We start from the raw sequence: 19,519 nt of genomic DNA on the forward strand, positions 1-19,519 counted from the left end.
AAAAGAGATTTGCTGAGCCTCTATTAATTCAAATCTTCTATCTGAATCCAGCATTTCATCTACAAAGCCACATTAGATGCCATCAGTATTACTTATTTTTACAAAGCTTGGGGAGATGCATTTTCTGCCTTATGGTACCACAGAAACATGTATGTTTAGATATGTTTGAAATTACACCACACCAATTTTTAGCATTTTTAGCAAAAATTGTATCAAAAGGCAATGTTTAAAAGATGTATTTCTATTTCTATTTTAAAAAGTCCTCTCAAGGTAGAATATATCTTACTTGCTTACATATTTTATTTTCTGCTAAATTATATAAATATTTTTCATTTTTTTAAAAATTACCTTCTTTTTTCATCCCAGCATGAAAGCATTTTTTTAAGCGACAGTATCTGCATTGATTTCTCTTGTCCTTATCAACAATACATTGCCGGCTAAATCTGTTGGACAGAATCAAGGGTAAATATATTAGAGCACAAGTACAGGAGGATCCCGATTAGCACAAGTGAAACAATTAATGGGCACTGTCAAAACAATGTCTTTGACTCTCAACCTTCACCAGTATTTTTTCTTTAATCAGACTTGAAACATTTCTCTTTGCCATTCTTCTAAGAGGAATAATTCCTTCTGATGGGCAAGTAAAATCCCATTAGGTTATTCATCATCTACTGAAAGCAAGGCATATAAATTCTGCTCTCGGTTTCACAAATGCTTAGGATAACTCTTTTGGCCTCCCTTTGATCCTCTCCTGCTGTTGAATAAGATCAGGAGCAAAAAAACAAAAGAAAGGAGTCCTGTTAGATCAGAATAAAGGCTTATCTACTTTAGCTGTTAGTTTCCAAGTGGTCAAAACAATGCTTCTATAAAGTAGTCACTCAAAACATTAAAGCATTGTCTCTCCATATTATGTGTCCCTCCATCTGGATCCAAGAGATATACTGCCTTTGTTCAGAAAGGATCCATTTATCTTTATTAATCGTGATTGATAAATATATCTTTTAAGCAAATTAATGAACTAACCCAGCAGTGAGACTCTTTCATCAGAATTAAGAAATATTTCCAGCCTGAGGTGCACCGAATGCTTCCTGTCCCTACATCATTATTTCATACCAGGACACTGTTCTAAAATTGGTCTAAAAACAACAGGGGAAAAGCAATGCAGTTTATTTAAACAGTAAAAGAGACAGGAAGATATCCTGATTAGAGAAAGAGCGGGATGATTCTTGTCTACATAATAGTATTAGAACATCATTTGAACAAGGAGTGGTGCAAAGAGATGAGCTAATGTCTTTTAAATGAGCCAGTAGGAATAGGCACATACATTGCTCTTGATTCACCATAACTGAAATCCAAGAACATGTGTGCAGAAAGCTCACCAATTTCAGCAGGAACACATACAGATTGTGATTAATTTGAGCCAGAATCTCAAGATAACATAATATCTTGAAAAGAAGACCTAAGTCTACAATAGTAATAGTGGGGGGAAAAGTACTTTTTAACCTCGGCAGCAATCCTAGGCAACCTTCTCAAAAAATGAGAAGGAGATAAAACAAAATGCCAGAGGGCACCTTGTAGCACAGATCTAGTCATACTTGAGGAAAAAGAAAAATAACAGAGATAGGAGAACTACAAAATAAAACAAGGGACTCACAGTAAGGCAACAAGAAGCAGTGAAAGCTGCTAGAGGAGCAATTTCTGAAGATCAAAATCTACATTTGGTGCTATTTAGAAATGAAATGGACTGGGTTTAGCATTGTAAATTGCTGCTAGGGAAGGCAATTCAAATTTCCTCTGCTAACCTCTACTCAGGTTGAATCTCTCCTGCATTAAAAAGAACAGAGTGTGGCAAAGATTAAAAGTCAGAAGTTAATGCTCCTTGAATGTGTCAGTGACTTTTTCAACGCTAACTAGTACACAGTCAAACACACAAAGTGTTTAAGGAAGCTTTCTCCATTGCAGGCCACTCCCACCCACTACCCCACTCCAATTTCTGGAATTCACTTCTCAGAATTCACTAGCTCAGAATAGCTATCATTGAGAATTGAGGATCACACATCTTTATGCCCCCAAACTGGGGAAAGCTGGTTTAAGGCATGTGTCTTGTAAGAATCTAGGATCTTTGTCTCCCTTCCTCCTGTTCTTAAATTTGGGGTGCCTGGCAGCCAAAAAAGTTCACATAACAAGTACCTTACTCAGAAGAGAGAAAAACCAGCATTTGCTAAGCATATTTCTGGTAGCCTGGCAGCCTTTCCCAATCTGTTTTTATCCATATGTGTTGACACTACAACTCTCCATTTCCAGCTAATATGGGTCCCAATATAGCTATAATGTGCCAAGTTAAAGACGGATGTTCTATGTCTCAGCTATGGGTACAAATCCATGGAAATCTTTAAAAATCTTTTTTTTTTTTTTTTTAGTTTAAGCACATTTTAAAGCCTTCAGTAAGCATCAAACAAAATCCATACAATGTATCTTGGACAGTGTTGTGGTTCCTCTAAATGAACTTGGAAGTGATCTTCAAGTCTGTACTTCTTTTGAATGTGTATGTGTTAGCAATGCCTTTTACCAGTTTTGACTACTGTTTCACTTATGGCTTTTTTGTCAAAATTAGACTTTGACATTTATGGCTTAGTTACCATGAGATAATTACTGAAACATGCTTTATGTGGGCTGCCCTTGAGCACTCTCTGCATTGGAAAAGGAGGAAATATATTTAATAAATTAATATTTATTATACCTATAGGTCAGACTTATTTGACAACCAGCACATTTCCAGGCTTAGTTCAAAGTGTTAGTTTGACTTTCAAAGACTCAACACTTTGGATCATATCATTGCCTTATTCATCTTTGCATGTTCTATGCAACGCTTGACTCTTGGCTCCAGATATTATCATCAAATGTCTCATGGCATATAGCAACTAGCTACAGGATTGTTTTTGTAGTGGCACCCACTTTGTAGAATTCTGCCAAGAGATGTCTGGAGAAGGCCAGAGCTGCTCCAGAAAGCTTCCTGAAGGGCTTTGAAGGGCTTCTCTTGGCTTTGCAATTTTAGTGGCAGAGGTTTAATTTAAGAATTTATGTTAGAATTTTATGTCCTTTTTATGTGTGTTCTTAACTCAAATCCTTTTAATTGTAGATGTCAAGGACTGAGACTAGCAGCTTTTATACAGAAAGCAAATGCTGCACAACTGTGTTATTGTCCCCTGACTTAAATATTATTTCTGTTTTCACCATATGCTCAATTCTAGGTTTGGGAGAAGGATAGGATAGAAATATGTCAAGTGTTCCTAACAGTAATATTGTTCCTACCTGCAGCTGTAAACATGGTTCTTTCGTATGCTGCGTCGGAAGAAACCTTTGCATCCATCACAACTAGAGGCACCATAATGCTTACCAGTTGCTCGGTCCCCACATATTGCACATATACCACCAACTGCACTGTCAGTACCGTTCATGTTGAATAGTTCTGCTGAACAACTGTCTGGGGAGGGGGAAGAACAAAGTGCATAATTAGAAGCTGAGCATTGCGTAGGGAAGAAACACAACACGAGGGCTAAATGTTACCATCCTGAAAATTTTAGAGGCCTTCTCTTTAATTAGCACTTGCCATTTAACGAACACAAAAAACAGAGCATGCCTAATTACTTCTTATTGTTATTCTAATGCTTGCTTTCAAATCTATCATGCCCACTTGTCAGAATTTATGATGTTCCTAACAATCAATGCTTTGGGGAGGGACCTCACTCCAAAACATACAATGGAAGCTATAGTGCTAACACAATTGTCCAACTCTGCCCATGCATCTAACTGAATAAATATCTTAATAATTGAAAGTTCTTGCCTTAAGGCAACATGTTTTAAGAGGCTGGTAAAAGCCACTGTGCATTAATTTTTGAATTACTTAAAAGTGGATGCCTAACAGTGCCGATTCTTGGAGAATAACTTAAAATAACAAGGTATTATCAATATAGAAAAGGAAACCCATTATTCCCAGTGGACATCATCAAGATGTGTCCAGGCTTCAATTCCTGAATTCTTCAAGCTGCAATTCCAAGACAACAGGGCATCTGACTGGGGAATGCTGGCTTGGACAATGTCAAGTATTAACCATTGGGATTTATGTCTGGATTCAAAGCCAGGTCTTATTCAAGTTGTGTTTGATTCCCAGTGATTTCATGGACACACCCATATTGTTCTCTTGACAGTAATAGAGAAATTTTGTTGTTGCTTATTTATTAAGATACAACAGAAAGGATGAAAAGTATATTATTATTATCATTAGTAGTAGTAGTAGTAGTTATGTACAATTAAAATCACAGTCTAAGACTAACCAAGAACCTAAGAATTATTAAGGTAGTGTCTAAGAATTTAGGCAGTTCCTATTATAGATGATGATGATGATGATGATGATGATGATGATGATGATGATGAACATGATTGTTGGTGGCACAGTCAGCCAGATGTTTAGACTGGATTTGGCATTACTATCCAGCTATAGACTCCTTCCCAAGGACCTGGGATAGACAGATGTTGTCATTTGATGGTGTTAAAGATATCATCGCGGGATATAAGCTGTTCAAGTAAACCTGCCTTTCACAATTGACTGATGGTGATTTTGTCAGTGCCAATGGTGTTCAAGTGGTGCTCCAGATGTTTTGGGATTGCACCTAAGGTGCCTATAACTACTGGTACTATCTTTGCTTTCTTTTGCCGTAGTTGTTCTACTTCTATTTGCAGGTCTCTATATTTTGTGATTTTCTCCAGTTCTTTCTCCTCTATTCTGCTGTCTCCAGGTATTGCACTGTCCACTATGCAGACTTTTTTGTCTTTCTTTTCAACAATTCTTAAGTCTGGGGTGTTGTGTGGCAGGTGCTTGTCTGTTTGAATTCTAAAGTCCCAGAGCACTTTAGCTTCTTCATTTTCAATTATGATTATGATTTTTGCAGGACCATCTTCTCTGCCCATCTACCTACTCTGATATGGAGATCACACTCTGGGTTCCTTCCTTGAAACAATGTCTGCCTTCTCAGGGCAGCTTCTGCTCTTAAAAATGAGCTTCCCCTCAATACATGGCTGGTCCTGACCCTGCAGGCCTTTAGGAAGGCAGTTAAGAACTGGCTCTTTTCCAGACCTGTGGGCCACAATGAGTAGAGTCCACATTAGTTATAACGAGTTATAATAGATTCAGTTGTGTTGGCCATTTACTGTTTATTTGTTTTAATGATATGTTTGCTTTGTATTGTTGGTTTGATTTTCCTTTTTCCTTTTGTACATCACAGAACCACATTGTTTGAATTGGGCAGTCATATAAATAAATATATGCCTTAAAGGAAGGAAGGAAGGAAGGAAGGAAGGAAGGAAGGAAGGAAGGAAGGAAGGAAGGAAGGAAGGAAGGAAGGAAGGAAGGAAGGAAGGAAGGAAGGAAGGGTTCAACATAATTTCACCATCCCACGAAGGGAAACTTAACTTCTGAAGTTTTCTCTACAAGAAAATAAGTCTTACAAGGAGACACTGAGGGAATTTGGAATTTTTAGTCTTTAAGAAGCAACTAATAAGAATAAACTTTGAGTACCTGAAAGGATGTTAAATAGAAACCCAAGTCCTGTTCTGTATCACCCCAAAGGACAAAGAATGATAGATTTAAATCAGAAGAGGGGAGATTCTATTTCAGTGTTGGGGAACAAATCCTAACAGAGAAGTTCAATAGCAGAATCAGTTATCCAGAGTGATAGTGGCCTCTCTATAGCTGAATGTCTTAGCTAGATAACTCTCTTCCAGAAAAGCTTTAATTTGGATTTTTGGATTAAGCAGGGCTCCAGAAAAGTGGAGGAAGCCTATGCTGAATGACAGGCTTCTAAGTGTCCTATGGGGGAATAAGAACATGGAAACAAAGAGGCTATGCCTGCCCTGGGTTGCTCCACATCTGAGAAGGTATCTTGTGCTTACCTTAGGTCAATGAGTTTTGAGAGCAGGCAGGGCTACCAGAGGCTAACACAGCTCTACTTTAACCAAGAGGTACATGAGGCTGACAGGATTCAGAGCAACATAAGCTAATGCAACAGGAAGATAGGACCAATGGGATTCTCAGGTGGAATTCTGTTAAAGGCTAGCACATGTTTACATTAACTGTAAATAGATTAGGCTGCGTGGATTTTTAGGGGGCCAGGTCCACTGTAGACAAAGTTCTGTATTGGCCAACAGGATTTACTGTCTGGTGAGTTTTATATCTCATAGATTTCTTCTAAATGCATCTTTAAGTTGTAGTTCAAGTGTGGGTTCCCATGTTGAATACATAATTTTAATATCTAATTTTGCAGGAAACCATCTGTAATATTAATATAAAGCTACGAGTGGCCTCCAAACTTTAAGGCACTTTCAATGGTCCCTTCCAATTCCATTTTTCTATGATTCTAAATCTTTTCTACGATTCACTGCTTTTTAGTAGTTTATACTTGTTTGTATGATTAAACCTCATTTCATGCCTCAGCATAGGGTCATCTGTGTGGGAGGAGGGGGTTGTAAAAAATAATAATAAAAAAGTTGGCCATGATCACATGATCAAGGTTTTGTCCCCTTTTTACATAAAAAAGCGCAGGCCTTCAATCATACAGTTGTCACCACCATCTTGACTTTTTTGACCTCCCCCCAATGGATGTTCCTGCCTAAGCAACCAAAAACTGTAGCAGTCATCAGAAATGACTGGTGGGTGAGCAGAGATGATGATGTTCATGTATGAGGTGGCATACTGCCAATGATCTCATCATCCATGACGGATGATGAGGTCATGTGGAGTGCACTGTGCACAGCACCAATATATCTCCTCCAATATAATACTAGGAAGGACATTAATAGCCAAGATTTGTTTTTCAACTAAAATTTGAACATATTGTCTGGATGTCTCTCGGCTATGAAATTTAATTTTTAATGGCCCAAAGGCCCATCAGCATAGAATTAATACTTACACTGGAATTATGTTGATCTTATACGAAATTTATTTTATAAATGATCAAGCTCTAATAATATAAGTAAATTGCTTGGGTTGCTTTTCTCCAAATCTCTGCCTAAATCTTAAAGCCTTCAGGACATCGAGTTGCTGATGTTGCCATATAGGAAAAGAAAATCCAAAGCTGCAAAGATAGAATTACAGTAGGAATATGGAATGTAAGAAACATGAATGCAGGAAAGCTCAACACAGTGAAAGATGAAATGAAACAACTACAAATTGATATCTTAGCCATCAGCAAACTGAGATGGACTGGGATCGGACACTTTCAGTCAGAAAATCACACCATTTATTACTCAGGACATGAAAATCAAAGAAGAAATGTTGTTGCTTTTATAGTTAGGAAAGGTATAGCAAGAATAGTACTTGGCTACAATGCAATCAATGACTGAATAATATTGATTAGACTTGTGGACACCCTTTAATATGACTATCATTCAAGTTTATGCTCCAAATGCTCCAACCACTGATGCAGAAAAAGAGGAGGTTAATGATCAAGTTCAGTTTTAAACTGACAGAACATCCAAACAAGTTGTGTTGCTTGTGATTGGAGACTGGAATGCCAAAGTTGGAAACATGAAAGAGGAAAATGTACTTGGATTGTATGGCTTAGGAAACCAAATGAACCAGGAGACCAACTTATAAATTTCCGCCACTCCAATGATTTCTTCATAGCTAACACTGTGTTCAAACAACCAAAATGATGCCTCTATACATGGATATCACCAGATGGAGTATACAGAAATCAAACTGACTATATTATTGCTAAAAGGAGGTGGAGGGGCTCAATTATAGTATCAAAGACATGGACATGGTGCTAACTGTAGAACAGATCATGAATTGCTCATGTGCAAGTTCCATGTTAAGCTAAAGAAGAAGAAAGCCAGTCAGTTTCCACAATATGACCTGAACATATATTTTCAAGGAGAACATGAAGAATTGCTTTGAAGTCCTGAACTTCATTAATAGAGAAACACAGAAATTATGGAATGAACTTAAAGAAATCATTAAGGATGAACATGAAAAGAGATTGCCAAAAATAAAGAAAGAGAAGAAACAAACTGGATATCAGAACAAACCATGAAGTTGCCAAGGGAAGAAGAGAAGCCATAGCCAAGAAAGACCAAAATCTCAGAAAGGAACAAAGAGTTTCAGAGAGCTGTTAGAAGAGACAAGATGCAGTATTTCAAAAACATGTTTAAAGACATTGAAGGTGGATAGACATGGAAAAACAAGGAAACTTTTTCAAAAGATCTCTGAAGTCAGAAGGAGGTTCCAACCACAAATTGGTATTCTAAAGGATGCCAATGGATAGATAGTAACCAATTCAAAGGAGATCAAAGGAAGATGGAAGGAGTATACTGAAACACTATACAGTAGAGATGTCAATATTCAAGATACCTTAGAAGATATTCCTCACTTACAAGAACCTCTAGTACTAGAAGATGAAGTTATATCAGCACTTTGGTCATTACCAGGTCAGAAGGCTACAGGAACTAATGGTATGGCAAGCCACAAAAGAAGAAACAGTCAAGGTTCTAACAAATCTATACCAGCAAAATCTGGAGAATGACATAGTGGCTATCTGATTGGCTAACACACCAATACCAAAAAAAGATGATTTAACAGATTATGCAAACTATCGTACAATATCCTTAATTTCACATGGTAGCAAAATAATGCTTAGTATCATCCAATGCAGATTAGAGTCCTACATGGAAAAAGAGATGCCAGATGTTGAAGCTCATTTTAGAAAAGGCTGAGGAACATGAGACATTATTGCTGATGTAGGCTGGATAATTGAGAAAGTCAAAGAATATAAAAAAGAAGTCACTATGTGCTTCATTGATTATAGAAAGGCCTTCAAGTGTGTCGATCATGTCAAGCTGTGGGATGTGCTCAGAAAAATGGGAATACCAGAACACCCCATTGTCTTCATGAGAAACTTATATACAGGTCAGAAAACCACAGTAAGGATAGAACTTGGTGAAAAAGATTTGCTCTAGGTTGCCAAAGGAATATGACAAGGCTGTCTACTCTCCCCTTAGTTGTTCAAACTATATGCTGAATATATATTAAGGGAAGCTAGATTGGAAGAAAATGAGCATTGTTTTAAAACTGGAGGAAGAAACATCAATAACCTGCACTATGCTAATAACACTATACTGATAGCTGAAAATGCAAAGTATCTACAAGCTCTACTAATAAAAGTTAAGGAGCAAAGTGAAAAAATGGGACTAAAATTAAATATAAAGAAGACCAAATTAATGACAACAGCCAGCCTTAGAACTGGCAATGAAGATATCAAAGCGGTGGATAGCTTCTGCCTTTTAGGATCAACCATCAACAGTAAAGGAACAAGCAGTCAACAAATCAGCCATAGATCAGCACTCAGTAAAGCAGCCATGAAGGCCCTGGAAAAGATATTCAAATGCCATGTTGTGTCTGCACCTACAAAGACCAGAATTGTGCAAGCCATGGCATTCCCTGTGACACTCTACAGAAGCAGAAGTTGGACTTTGAAGAAGCAGGAGAGTATTGATGCATTTGAATTTTGATGTTGGAGAAGAGTCTTGAGAATACCATGGACAGCCAAGAAAACAAATTGATGGATCATTGAACAAATCACCCCAAAGTTCTCACTCAAGGCACAAATGACCAGACTCAGATTATCCTACTTTAAACACTTTATGCAAAGACCTAAATCTCTGGAAAACGCTCTGATGCTGGGAAAGTTGGAAGGAAAGATAAGGATGACCAGCAGCAAGGTGGATGGACTCAGTTACAGTAGTGATAAGGGCACCATTGGAAGACCTGAAAGACCAGGTTAGGGACAGATCATCATGGAGACAATCTATCTATGTGATCCCTAGGAGTCGAAAACAATTTGATGTCACATAATCAATCAAAAGCCACTCATTTCCTCCCACTCGATATTTTTTATCTTAACTGTTGTAATTAGCACATAAAAAACAAAACCCAAACCTTTACATTTCTCTTATAATGGTAAAAATGAAGAAAAAAAATGCTTGCTTCTTTTGATTATTTGACTGATGACACTCTTGTACAGTTATTAAATTACTTGTACAGTATTTAAAATTGGCATTTTAATTTCTGCACAATAAAAATGTTAATGTTATTTTTAAACTGTTATTAACATTATATAGGGAAGTGTGTTCATGCAACCCAATGCAATCTCCAAAGACTATACCAATTAAAATACAATATTAATTAATATTACAATTAGTTAGATCAACCTATCCGTATTCCTCATACAGTGATTCAGACTTACCATTGCCATTGTACAACACCTGTATGGTTTCAAACTCTAAATTAGCATAACTTGGATCTAAGACTTCAGAGTAGTTTGCCATATCCGTGTCCAGAATTGAGTCTGAGATTCTCATTACTGTACGTGAATCTGGAAATGGTCTGTTTCTCCAGTACAGAAGATGCAATCCACACTTGTTTTCCCCTGGCCTCAGTGACTGATAATCAAAGTATTAAGTGTCATTGCATCACATAGCACAATGGGTGGAGCTAAGATAGCAATTCAGCATGTCTTAGTTTACTTCTATCTTTCCCCTTTTTTATGATATACTCTTACCAGTTCTTTGTGATAACTATAGAATATTTCACAGAAACTTTTACACACACACACATATGTGAAAGTTTGTAGGTTGGAAAAAACATGACAAATCATGGGCGTAAACCTTTGAGCAGTTTTCTTTCACAGCATGTAGAACTTATGCTATGCAGCAGCAACTTCACAACCGTGTTGTGAATGGCTTAAAGACAGGTGAATGGTTTAAATATTTGGGTCCAGGTTGCATGGAGATGTACTGTATATGCTTCCGTATTCATGGTTATTCTAAGTTTTACTCATAGCAAGGAAAGGAGTGTGAGCAGAAGTCTTGAGCAACAATTAATTTGCTCAAGCAGACTTAAGAGACAGAAGGTTCTTTTAGTATTTTCTTAAAAAGTAATGCATATGCTTCATTGTTGCTAGAGCATCCATTCTACAAATATGCACTTACAATGAATTATTTGCTAGATCCTGAAATCAGAATTCCAGTTTCATGTTCTGTGAGCCTTTACCAACAGGCTGCAACACCCAGAAAAGAATAAAGTAATTTATTACTTGGTAATGTTCTTTCAATATAATACATTCCCCTTAAAGAGCTGTAAAACAGTGACTTGTTGCATCTCATTAATAGTTAACATGGTATTCTGAACCTTGTTCAAAGGAGAAAAGAGTCTCAGATATCTGAAGTTGTTAGTCAAACACACATTAGCTATCCAATAGGCATAGAAATATTATTCAGTCTTTCATTTTTCCATGTATTCCCTCCATTGTAATGTTGAATGAGTTACCTGTTGAATAGGACAAGTGGAGTCTTCTTAACTTATGGATTAAAAAACTGTGAATATGAGCAAAAATCCCTGCCCAATTTTGAACTGGAATGTTTCTGTCCTGAACCAACCAACTCACCACGATGTTGCTCCATACAGGATAGGCAGATGGGATGCTTCTTAGCATAATCCTTAGCTGAGTAATGCTAGCATAATCCTCAATTTAACTTGGAGTTACTTGACCGTAAACTGGTCATAAACTGTCAAGTAAGGAAGCTTTCCAGATCCCTTTCCTACAGGAAAAGTTGCTGGGTGCTCTGTTCTTCTCAGATCAGCAAATTCCCTGTCTTCCTTCACTTTGGAAACGAAAAAAAGAGGGTTTTGGCAGCATTCATAAGAGATGGAAGAAGCTATACATTAACACCAGGAAATGATCACCAGAAATCTACTTGCAGGAATAGAATATGCTCCTCTAAGAATATTTTGAAACATGCCACCTAATATTCATTCATTCAATCAATCAATCAATCAATCAATCAATTTATGTGGCGGCCCATCACAAATACATGACTCTGGACAGGTAACAATACTTAAAGCAAGACAAAAACAGTATAACAAAATTATAAATAATATATATAGCACGGAGAAAAACCAACTAACAATAATTAACACAGACATGACATGAGCTCAGCTACACATGCAGACCTTAGGCTTGATGACAAAACCAGGTCTTCAAAGCCTTACAAAAGGCCAGCAGGGTCAGAACAAGTCTGATCTTCAAGGGAATTATGTTCCAGAGGGTGGGCACCATGATAGAAAACTGTTTCCTCCTGGGTCCCACCAGATGATGCTTCCTAACGGACAAAACCCAGAGAATGCCTCTCGTGCTGGATCTCACAGGATGGGTAGATACCACTGGGGAAAGATGGTCTCACAAATAATCCATCCCCAAGCCATTGGGGTAAAGGTAACCAGCATCTTGAACTGAACCCAGAAGCATACTGCATACCAATGCAGAAGGATACCATGATTGATGGTATCAAAAGCAGGTGAGAGGGCAAGAAGAGCAAGGATAGATGCATCACCCCCATTCTGCTTCCTCCAGAGGTCATCCAAGAGTGTGATCAATGCCATCTCAGTTCCATACCCAGGCCTGAATCCTGACTGAAACTGGTCCAAATAATCCAGTTCTTCCACAGTTCTCTGAAGCTGCTGTGGAACCAACTTCTACATAATTTGAGGGGAAGGTTAGAAACTGGATGAAAATTTTCCAGTGCAGTCAGGTCCCGTGATGGCCTCTTGAAGAAGGGGCAAACCTACCACCTGCTTAAAGGACAGCAGAACCATCACCTCTCTCTCAGAGGAATTCAGTACTGCCAAGACCCAACCACATGTCACCCCCCAAGAATCCTTAGCCAACTGGGAGGGGCATAGATCTAAAACAGAGGTGGCTGGGCTAGCAGCTGCAAGAACACTGTTCATTTCATCAGGCCAAAAAGGATCAAACTCCCTCCAGTTTAACTGAGCCAGACCAAGTCCCAGTCACCTCCACAGGACTGCTCCAAGGCTAGAGTCCAACATAGCATGATTCTGATCGACTATATCCATCAGATGCCTAGCATATTCCTTACAGTGACCTTGTAGGTAAACCTCTGAACCACTCCCTCCAGGGAGGGCTCATCACCTGAAAAAAGGCCACTGGACAGCTATCCAAGGACACAATAAGGGTGGGGGGAAAATGTCCTTACAGCCACAAGGTAGTCCCTACTAGTGGCTTGTGTTTGGTTGGATTCACTCCTTGTAGCTCTCCAGCAGTGCTCCAAGCATCTCTTCACCCACTTCATCTCCCTCCATAAGCCAAGGGGAATTCCAGGTTCCTGGGAGAGGAGAGCTGCAATCCCATCCAGAGCCCCAGCTTCAGTTGGACCATGCAGCAGACCCTCAGGAACAACCCTCAGTTCCCTCTGAAACCCAGTTGGGTCAATTACTTGCCTGGGGTGGACCGATAGAATAAGCCCAGCCTCTCTGCAGTGGAGAGCAGTGCCAGAGGACTGCAGGGCCACCAAAGAGGGATCTGACCATAATAGGGGAGAAATAGAGATCTCCCCCAATTTCACATCACACTGCACTGCTCTGACACGAAAACCAGATTAGGTGTGTGATCACTGTTATGCATTGGGTCCTGGACTGGCAATTTTAAGTCTATCATTTCAATAGCTAATGACATTTTTTGTAATTTTATGACTAATCACTTGAAACTTAGACACATTCCCTAACCCCATTCTTACGTTCAGTTTTTTTCTTTTAGTGTGTTTGTCTAAGAGTGTTTCTGTAAGAGAGATGTAAGAGAGAAAAATGGAATATGGAGATATAAATAAGCTTTAGCTCTTGTCCCAGGCAAAATAGTTATCACCAGGACTGTACACTATTTCAGGCTTGCAAGCAAAAACATAGAACAGCCATACCTGTGCCTCTGCAGATGCCACATGATCCTGGGAAAAGATGCTAACAGTTTAAGAATTTGCGGAGAAGTGCTACATTAGTGCTCTCACACTGAAGATAGATCCTTTCAAGTACTAACCCAAAACATCTGTAGAACAATGGTATTTTTCATAGAACATCAGCTTTTGTCTTCATAGAGAATTCATATTTATTTGTAAATAAAGCACCTGCTCCTAATATATGCTGTAAAACTAAATAAAAATAGGAAAGAATATGCTTTTCCTGGACAAGAGTCAGTCATATATCCTTGACAAACCAGGAATCAGGAAAGAGAAAAGTCTTAATGATCCCAGGACTCTTTAAGGCTTTAAGACCCTTCTCAAGTCTGGCAATTTCCCTATAAGTTGAGCATAACATCTCCCAGAATTATTAGTCAATATGGCTGAGGATTTGTTGTTGTTCAGTCGTTAAGTCGTGTCCGACTCTTCGTGACCCCATGAACCATATCGCGCCAGGCCTTCCTGTCCTTCACTGCCTCCCTGAGTTTGCTCAGTTTCATGCTCATTGCTTCCGTGATGCTATCTAACCATCTCATCCTCTGCTGTCCTCTTCTCCTTTTGCCTTCAATCTTTCCCAGCATCAGGGTCTTTTCCAAAGAGTCCTCTCTTCGCAGGCCGAGGATTATGGACTCAAAATATCTGGAGGACAGCAGACTGAAGGTTCTTGTAACATCTCAACTTGCTTGCTTGCTTGCTCGCTTGCTTTTTATTTATTTATTTATTTATTTATTTATTTATTTATTTAATCAACAGGAAAGCAATTCTTCACCTCAGAGCTGGTTGCCAAAGGGGCAAGTGTCCCTTAGACTTTCAATATGAAAGCAACATTCAACAAGAAGCCCATAAGAGAAGCAGAAGAGAAGCAATAAAATGAGCTTTCCAAATATTTATTTGTTGTTTGTTACAACTAACTGTTCTACTGTTCTGATTAAATTTTAAATTTAAAAAATGGTTTCATCTTCCATATCTAAAAGCCATGTCCAAACTAAGTATTCTACAATTATTAGAACATGAGAATACTGTATGCATGTGTGATAGTTGTCTCTAAAATCAATAAAGCTTGTGAAGAATTTTATTCATTATTTGGTTCTCAGTACCTCTCAGTTCTGGCACAATCAAAACCAGCTTAATCAATACCAGCCTTCACCAATCTGGCAACCTTGAAATATACTGGGTTGGCAATTCTCGGAAGTAGGACTTTTAGAAGTTTCAATTCCAAAACCTCTACACAGTATCAAATTAGAGAAGGCCAATTTACTCATTTTTCTAACACAATAGAAAATGGTATGGCTGTGTGGGTGTGTGGGTGTATGTACAAGTAATCCCCAGGTTAAGAGCACCCAGATTAAGGACGATCCATAGTTAAGAATGGAGCCTATTGTAGCAAATTCATTGCGTATTTAACTCAAATTCAATGATTTGAGTTAAATACACAATGGCTTGAGTTAATTACACAATACTACTTATACTACTTATTGTATAATACTGTTCTGGCTTTCCTACAAATTCGACTTAAGGACAGGCCTTGGAACAGAACGCGTACTTGGGGACTACCTGTACATATGTATGTACGTATGTACGTATGTACGTGTGTATATGTATATTTATATATACATATACACATACACACACATCAGTAGTAGTGTGTGTATGTGTATGTGTCATGAACTAATCACATTATGTGGTAACACTGCTTCATAGCCACCAAGGAAGGAATTGGGACCAGCTGAGAATAAACATGTACAGCATAACAATAACACAATATATGAAATTCTAATTACCACAGAGCAGAAACTGCAAGAGATGCTGCCATTTCTAGGAAAATTCCTGTATTATTCTTCCTTTAAAATGAAGAATGATTGTGCAGGTCACTGTCTTGTACTGAAAAAAGATTCCAAACAACTAGTTAGCTGATAAGAATGCTATCAGAAAGCATTACAACATTATCAGTCAAACTTCTTTGTGTGCTAATTGTCCTGTTTTCTTATTACATTTAATCAGGTACGCTAATCAAGATATAAAATTGAAAACAAGCTAATAAAAATCAAGGTTATTTCTCTATAAACTTTCTGAGAAAATCAAATTAAGCAGCAACAGAGAGTTCTTAGATTGGCATGTTACAACCTGGTCGTGAATCTCTCTTCAGAAAAGACATTTGCCACATTCTCACCAAAGAAGCACCTTCAAGTCAAATACCCCTACCATTTCTGATGCCTCTTGTATTCCATATGACTGAATGGGTCACAAGTCAGCTGCACTTTCAGTCACCATGTGAAGATGTCATTGTACAACTGGCTCCATGAGGTGATCTTGGCCAACACATGAGTGAACCTAAAGCTATGTATTTCCAGAAACAATTATGTAGGTCACGGCTGAACAATGGGTGGCCTCCAGCTATTGTTGATCTCCAGTTTCCATTGGGCAATAATGAGGGATGGGAGTTCCTGATGACATCTGGAGGGTAGGATGTTGTCCACCCTTCATGTAGGATCTGCCATCTGGGGAAGTGACTGAATATGTCAGGAACATGAGCTTCTTCATATGAATATGTGCTACCAGGTCAATTAAAAGAAATGCAAATATTAGATCATAAGTTCATCTGTTGGGTTATAAACTGGGCTAAGACTATTAACACCAGTTTCTTACAACCTGCCCTATATTTCCAAGGAATCATCTGAAAAGCAGCATGAATTGCTATGGTCTGAGAAAAAATGGGGGAAATTCAAGGAATTGTTCAGTAACACCATCCACAGCCTTTGGTTCTCAACCACTATTTTCCAGAGTAAATCAAAAGGAATGGCTAATTTCCACACTGTTCAATATTCCAGGATTTTCACAGCATTTATCAATCATAGGCTGAAACTGAACTGCTTATCTTTAAGAAACAAAACAAACTTGAAAAGGGCAGTTATCAATTATGCCTATACATTTATGTCCTCTAGAGGTATGTTGTGTTATATTCTAAATATAAAATCTCTTGTGGTCAAAAAATCCAGAGGGAAAAAAAAGAGGAAGTAAAGCTAATGAGAACTTAGGGTGTAAACTTAACCATCCTATCCTTTATCTTATTTTATTTATTTTGGTTGAGTGGGCAGATTTTTTTACAAAAAAATGTAAAAAGTCAGGTAGGGCAGGTTACCTGGCAAATAGAGAGTGAGGTATCTGCAGGCACTTGAGGTCATGTGCACACGTAAAAGTGTTAGAAGATGTATCAACACCAGAGAAGAACTCTTGCTGAACTTAATGTGTTATACTCTGAGTAGATATTATGTTCCTAGCACACATACAGCAGCAAACAATAACAGTTATTTATTTGTTTAAGGGAAAATATACAGCAATTTTCCCTTCAAAAAAAAAAAAAATCCACCGAAATCTGGTATATGGAACGTAAGATAAGTGTAATAAAAATATGTTAGCAAACTAAATAACCAAAATATATTAAGTTAAATTCAATACAAATGAAATTAAGCTGATTTTTTCACATGCCAGCAGGTCCCATAAAGTAGATGTGGGAAGTCTACATATGGGTGGTGCCACCAAGAAACAAGAACAGTTGGAGAGATGTATGCAGTTCTAAATGTAAATTAGTTTGATATGAAATTATTCAATTCCTTACTTCCAAGCTAGTATACAAACCTGAACACAGGCGCTCTTCAAAAAAACCCACTTTTCCAAATTTTATGACATACTTCTTAAAAACAACAAAAAATATAAAAATATGCATATTGGAAGAAAATGTTCATATTCATTAAAATAATTAGCACATATGCAGGACAGTAAATTGCTTGCAAAATGCTTATATAGGGAAAAGTGTAGTCAAAAAACGCATCTATGAGAATGCCCATAACACTACATTAAAACATCATGTAATGTTCTTCTAAGAGCAATTTTATTTTTTTTATTTTAAATATTTTTTTTATTTTATTTTTTAAAAAAAACTAAGATGATCCCATCTTAAAACTGAGAAGAATGAAAAAGTGAAATAGACAGTTTAATTTATGTCTTTAATTCCCATGAAGAGCAGTAGATAGAATGAACGTATTGGAAGGAACCTGAGAAGACATCTAGGTCAACCTAGGCTTAGTACAGGATTTATTACAGCATCTCTGACAGAGGACCCTTCAGCCTTGCTATGCAGAAGAAGAGGTTTATGATTAAATTAAATCTGAAATCAAAATATGTAAGTAAGATGTGCTGCTTGTGGTTGGAGATTGGAATACCAAAGTTTGAAATAGTACAAAGGAAAAATCAATTGGCTATATGGCTTAGGAAACTGAAATGAAACAGGGAAACAATTTATTAATTTCTGTCAATCCAACTTCTTCTCTGCGAACACAATCTTTATATATTGATATCACCAGATGACATCACAGAAATCAAATTATCTATATTATTGGTACAAGGAGGTGGAAGAGCTATAACAGCAGACATGGCCAGTTGCTGACTGGAACAAATCAAGAAGTGCTCATATGCAAATTCCAAATCAAGCTAAGGTGGAAGAAGAAAGCCAACTAATTTCCACAATAAGATTTTGAGCTTATATCCACCATTTTCAAGGAGAAACTCTTTGAAGGTATGAACTTGTCTAACAGGGAACCAGAGGAACTCTGCAATGAAATCAAAATCATTAAGGATTAATGTGAAAAGAGACTGTCAAAGACCAATAAACAAAAGAAAGTAAACTGGATGTCAGAACAGATGGTGGAAATTGCCAATAAGAGAAGAGAAACCAAAGCCAAGAAAAACCAAGATCCCAGGGAGGTATTTAACAAAGAATTTCAAAGAGCTGCTAGAACAGACAAGAAGCAGTATTAGAACAACATCTCTAAAGACACCAAAGATGGTGATAGACTCAGAAAAACAAAGACTTTCAAAAGTTCTGAAAACTCAGGAGATCCCAACCTCAAATTGGTACACTAAACAATGGCAATGGTCCAATAGTAACTGATTCAAAGATTAAAGAAAGTTGGAAGGTGTATACTGAAATTCTTTTATAGTAGAGATGACAATATTCTTACAGGATATTCCCTATTTATAAGAACCTTTAGTACTAGAAGATGAAGTGAGATCAGCACTCCAGTCATTACCAGTTCAAAAGGCTACAAGAATTGATGCAATATACAGTATACAGAAATATTGCAACCATCAGAAGAAGAATCTGTAAAGGTTCTGCCCAGACTATCCCAGCAAATCTGGAGAACAACATGGTGGCCAACAAGTTGAAAGAGGTCGGTCTACACACCAATACCAAAGAAAGGAGAGTGTGCAAATTATTTTACAATATCCTTTATTTCATATGCTAGCCAAATAATGCTTAGGATCATCCAATGCAGATTAGAGCCCTACATGGAAAGGAAGATGCTAGATGTTCAAGCTGACTTTTAAAAAGCCCAAGGAATATGGGACAATATTGCTAATGCAGGCTGGATAATTTAAAAAAAAAATACCAAAAGGAAATTAATATGTGCTTCATTGATTACAGAAAGGCCTTTGATTGTGTCAGCCATATCAAGCTTTGGAATGTATTTAGGAGAATGGGAATCCCAGAACATCTCCTTGTCCTCATGCAAAACTTATATACAGGTCAGGAAGCCACAGTCCAGACAGAACATGGCAAAACAGATTGACCCCAGATCAGCAAAGGAGTGATACAAGGCTA

At 37.7% G+C, this 19,519-nt stretch overlaps 1 protein-coding gene across 4 annotated transcripts in view; it reads right to left on the reverse strand.

Annotated features, from left to right (window-relative positions):
- Positions 1 to 19,519, reverse strand: part of HNF4G (hepatocyte nuclear factor 4 gamma) — an 86,897-nt gene that overhangs the window by 16,966 nt on the left and 50,412 nt on the right. For 2 of the 4 annotated variants that reach the window (XM_088149219.1, XM_088149218.1), the window contains exons 2-3: positions 3,313 to 3,484; positions 349 to 443 (exon numbers count right to left, since the gene is read on the reverse strand). In XM_088149219.1, coding sequence (XP_088005345.1) covers positions 349 to 443; positions 3,313 to 3,458 — 241 coding nt within the window. In that variant the 5' untranslated portion in view covers positions 3,459 to 3,484. Of the gene's footprint in view, positions 1 to 348; positions 444 to 3,312; positions 3,485 to 10,298; positions 10,514 to 15,641; positions 15,742 to 19,519 lie in introns of those variants that run through there. The other 2 variants (XM_025165552.2, XM_007426419.4) reach the window with 2 other exon arrangements.

Source organism: Python bivittatus, unplaced genomic scaffold (genome assembly GCF_059951505.1).
Source record: "Python bivittatus isolate LINGU-HERP-01145 unplaced genomic scaffold, Pbiv_v1 ctg000590_np1212, whole genome shotgun sequence".
Lineage (NCBI taxonomy): Eukaryota > Metazoa > Chordata > Lepidosauria > Squamata > Pythonidae > Python > Python bivittatus.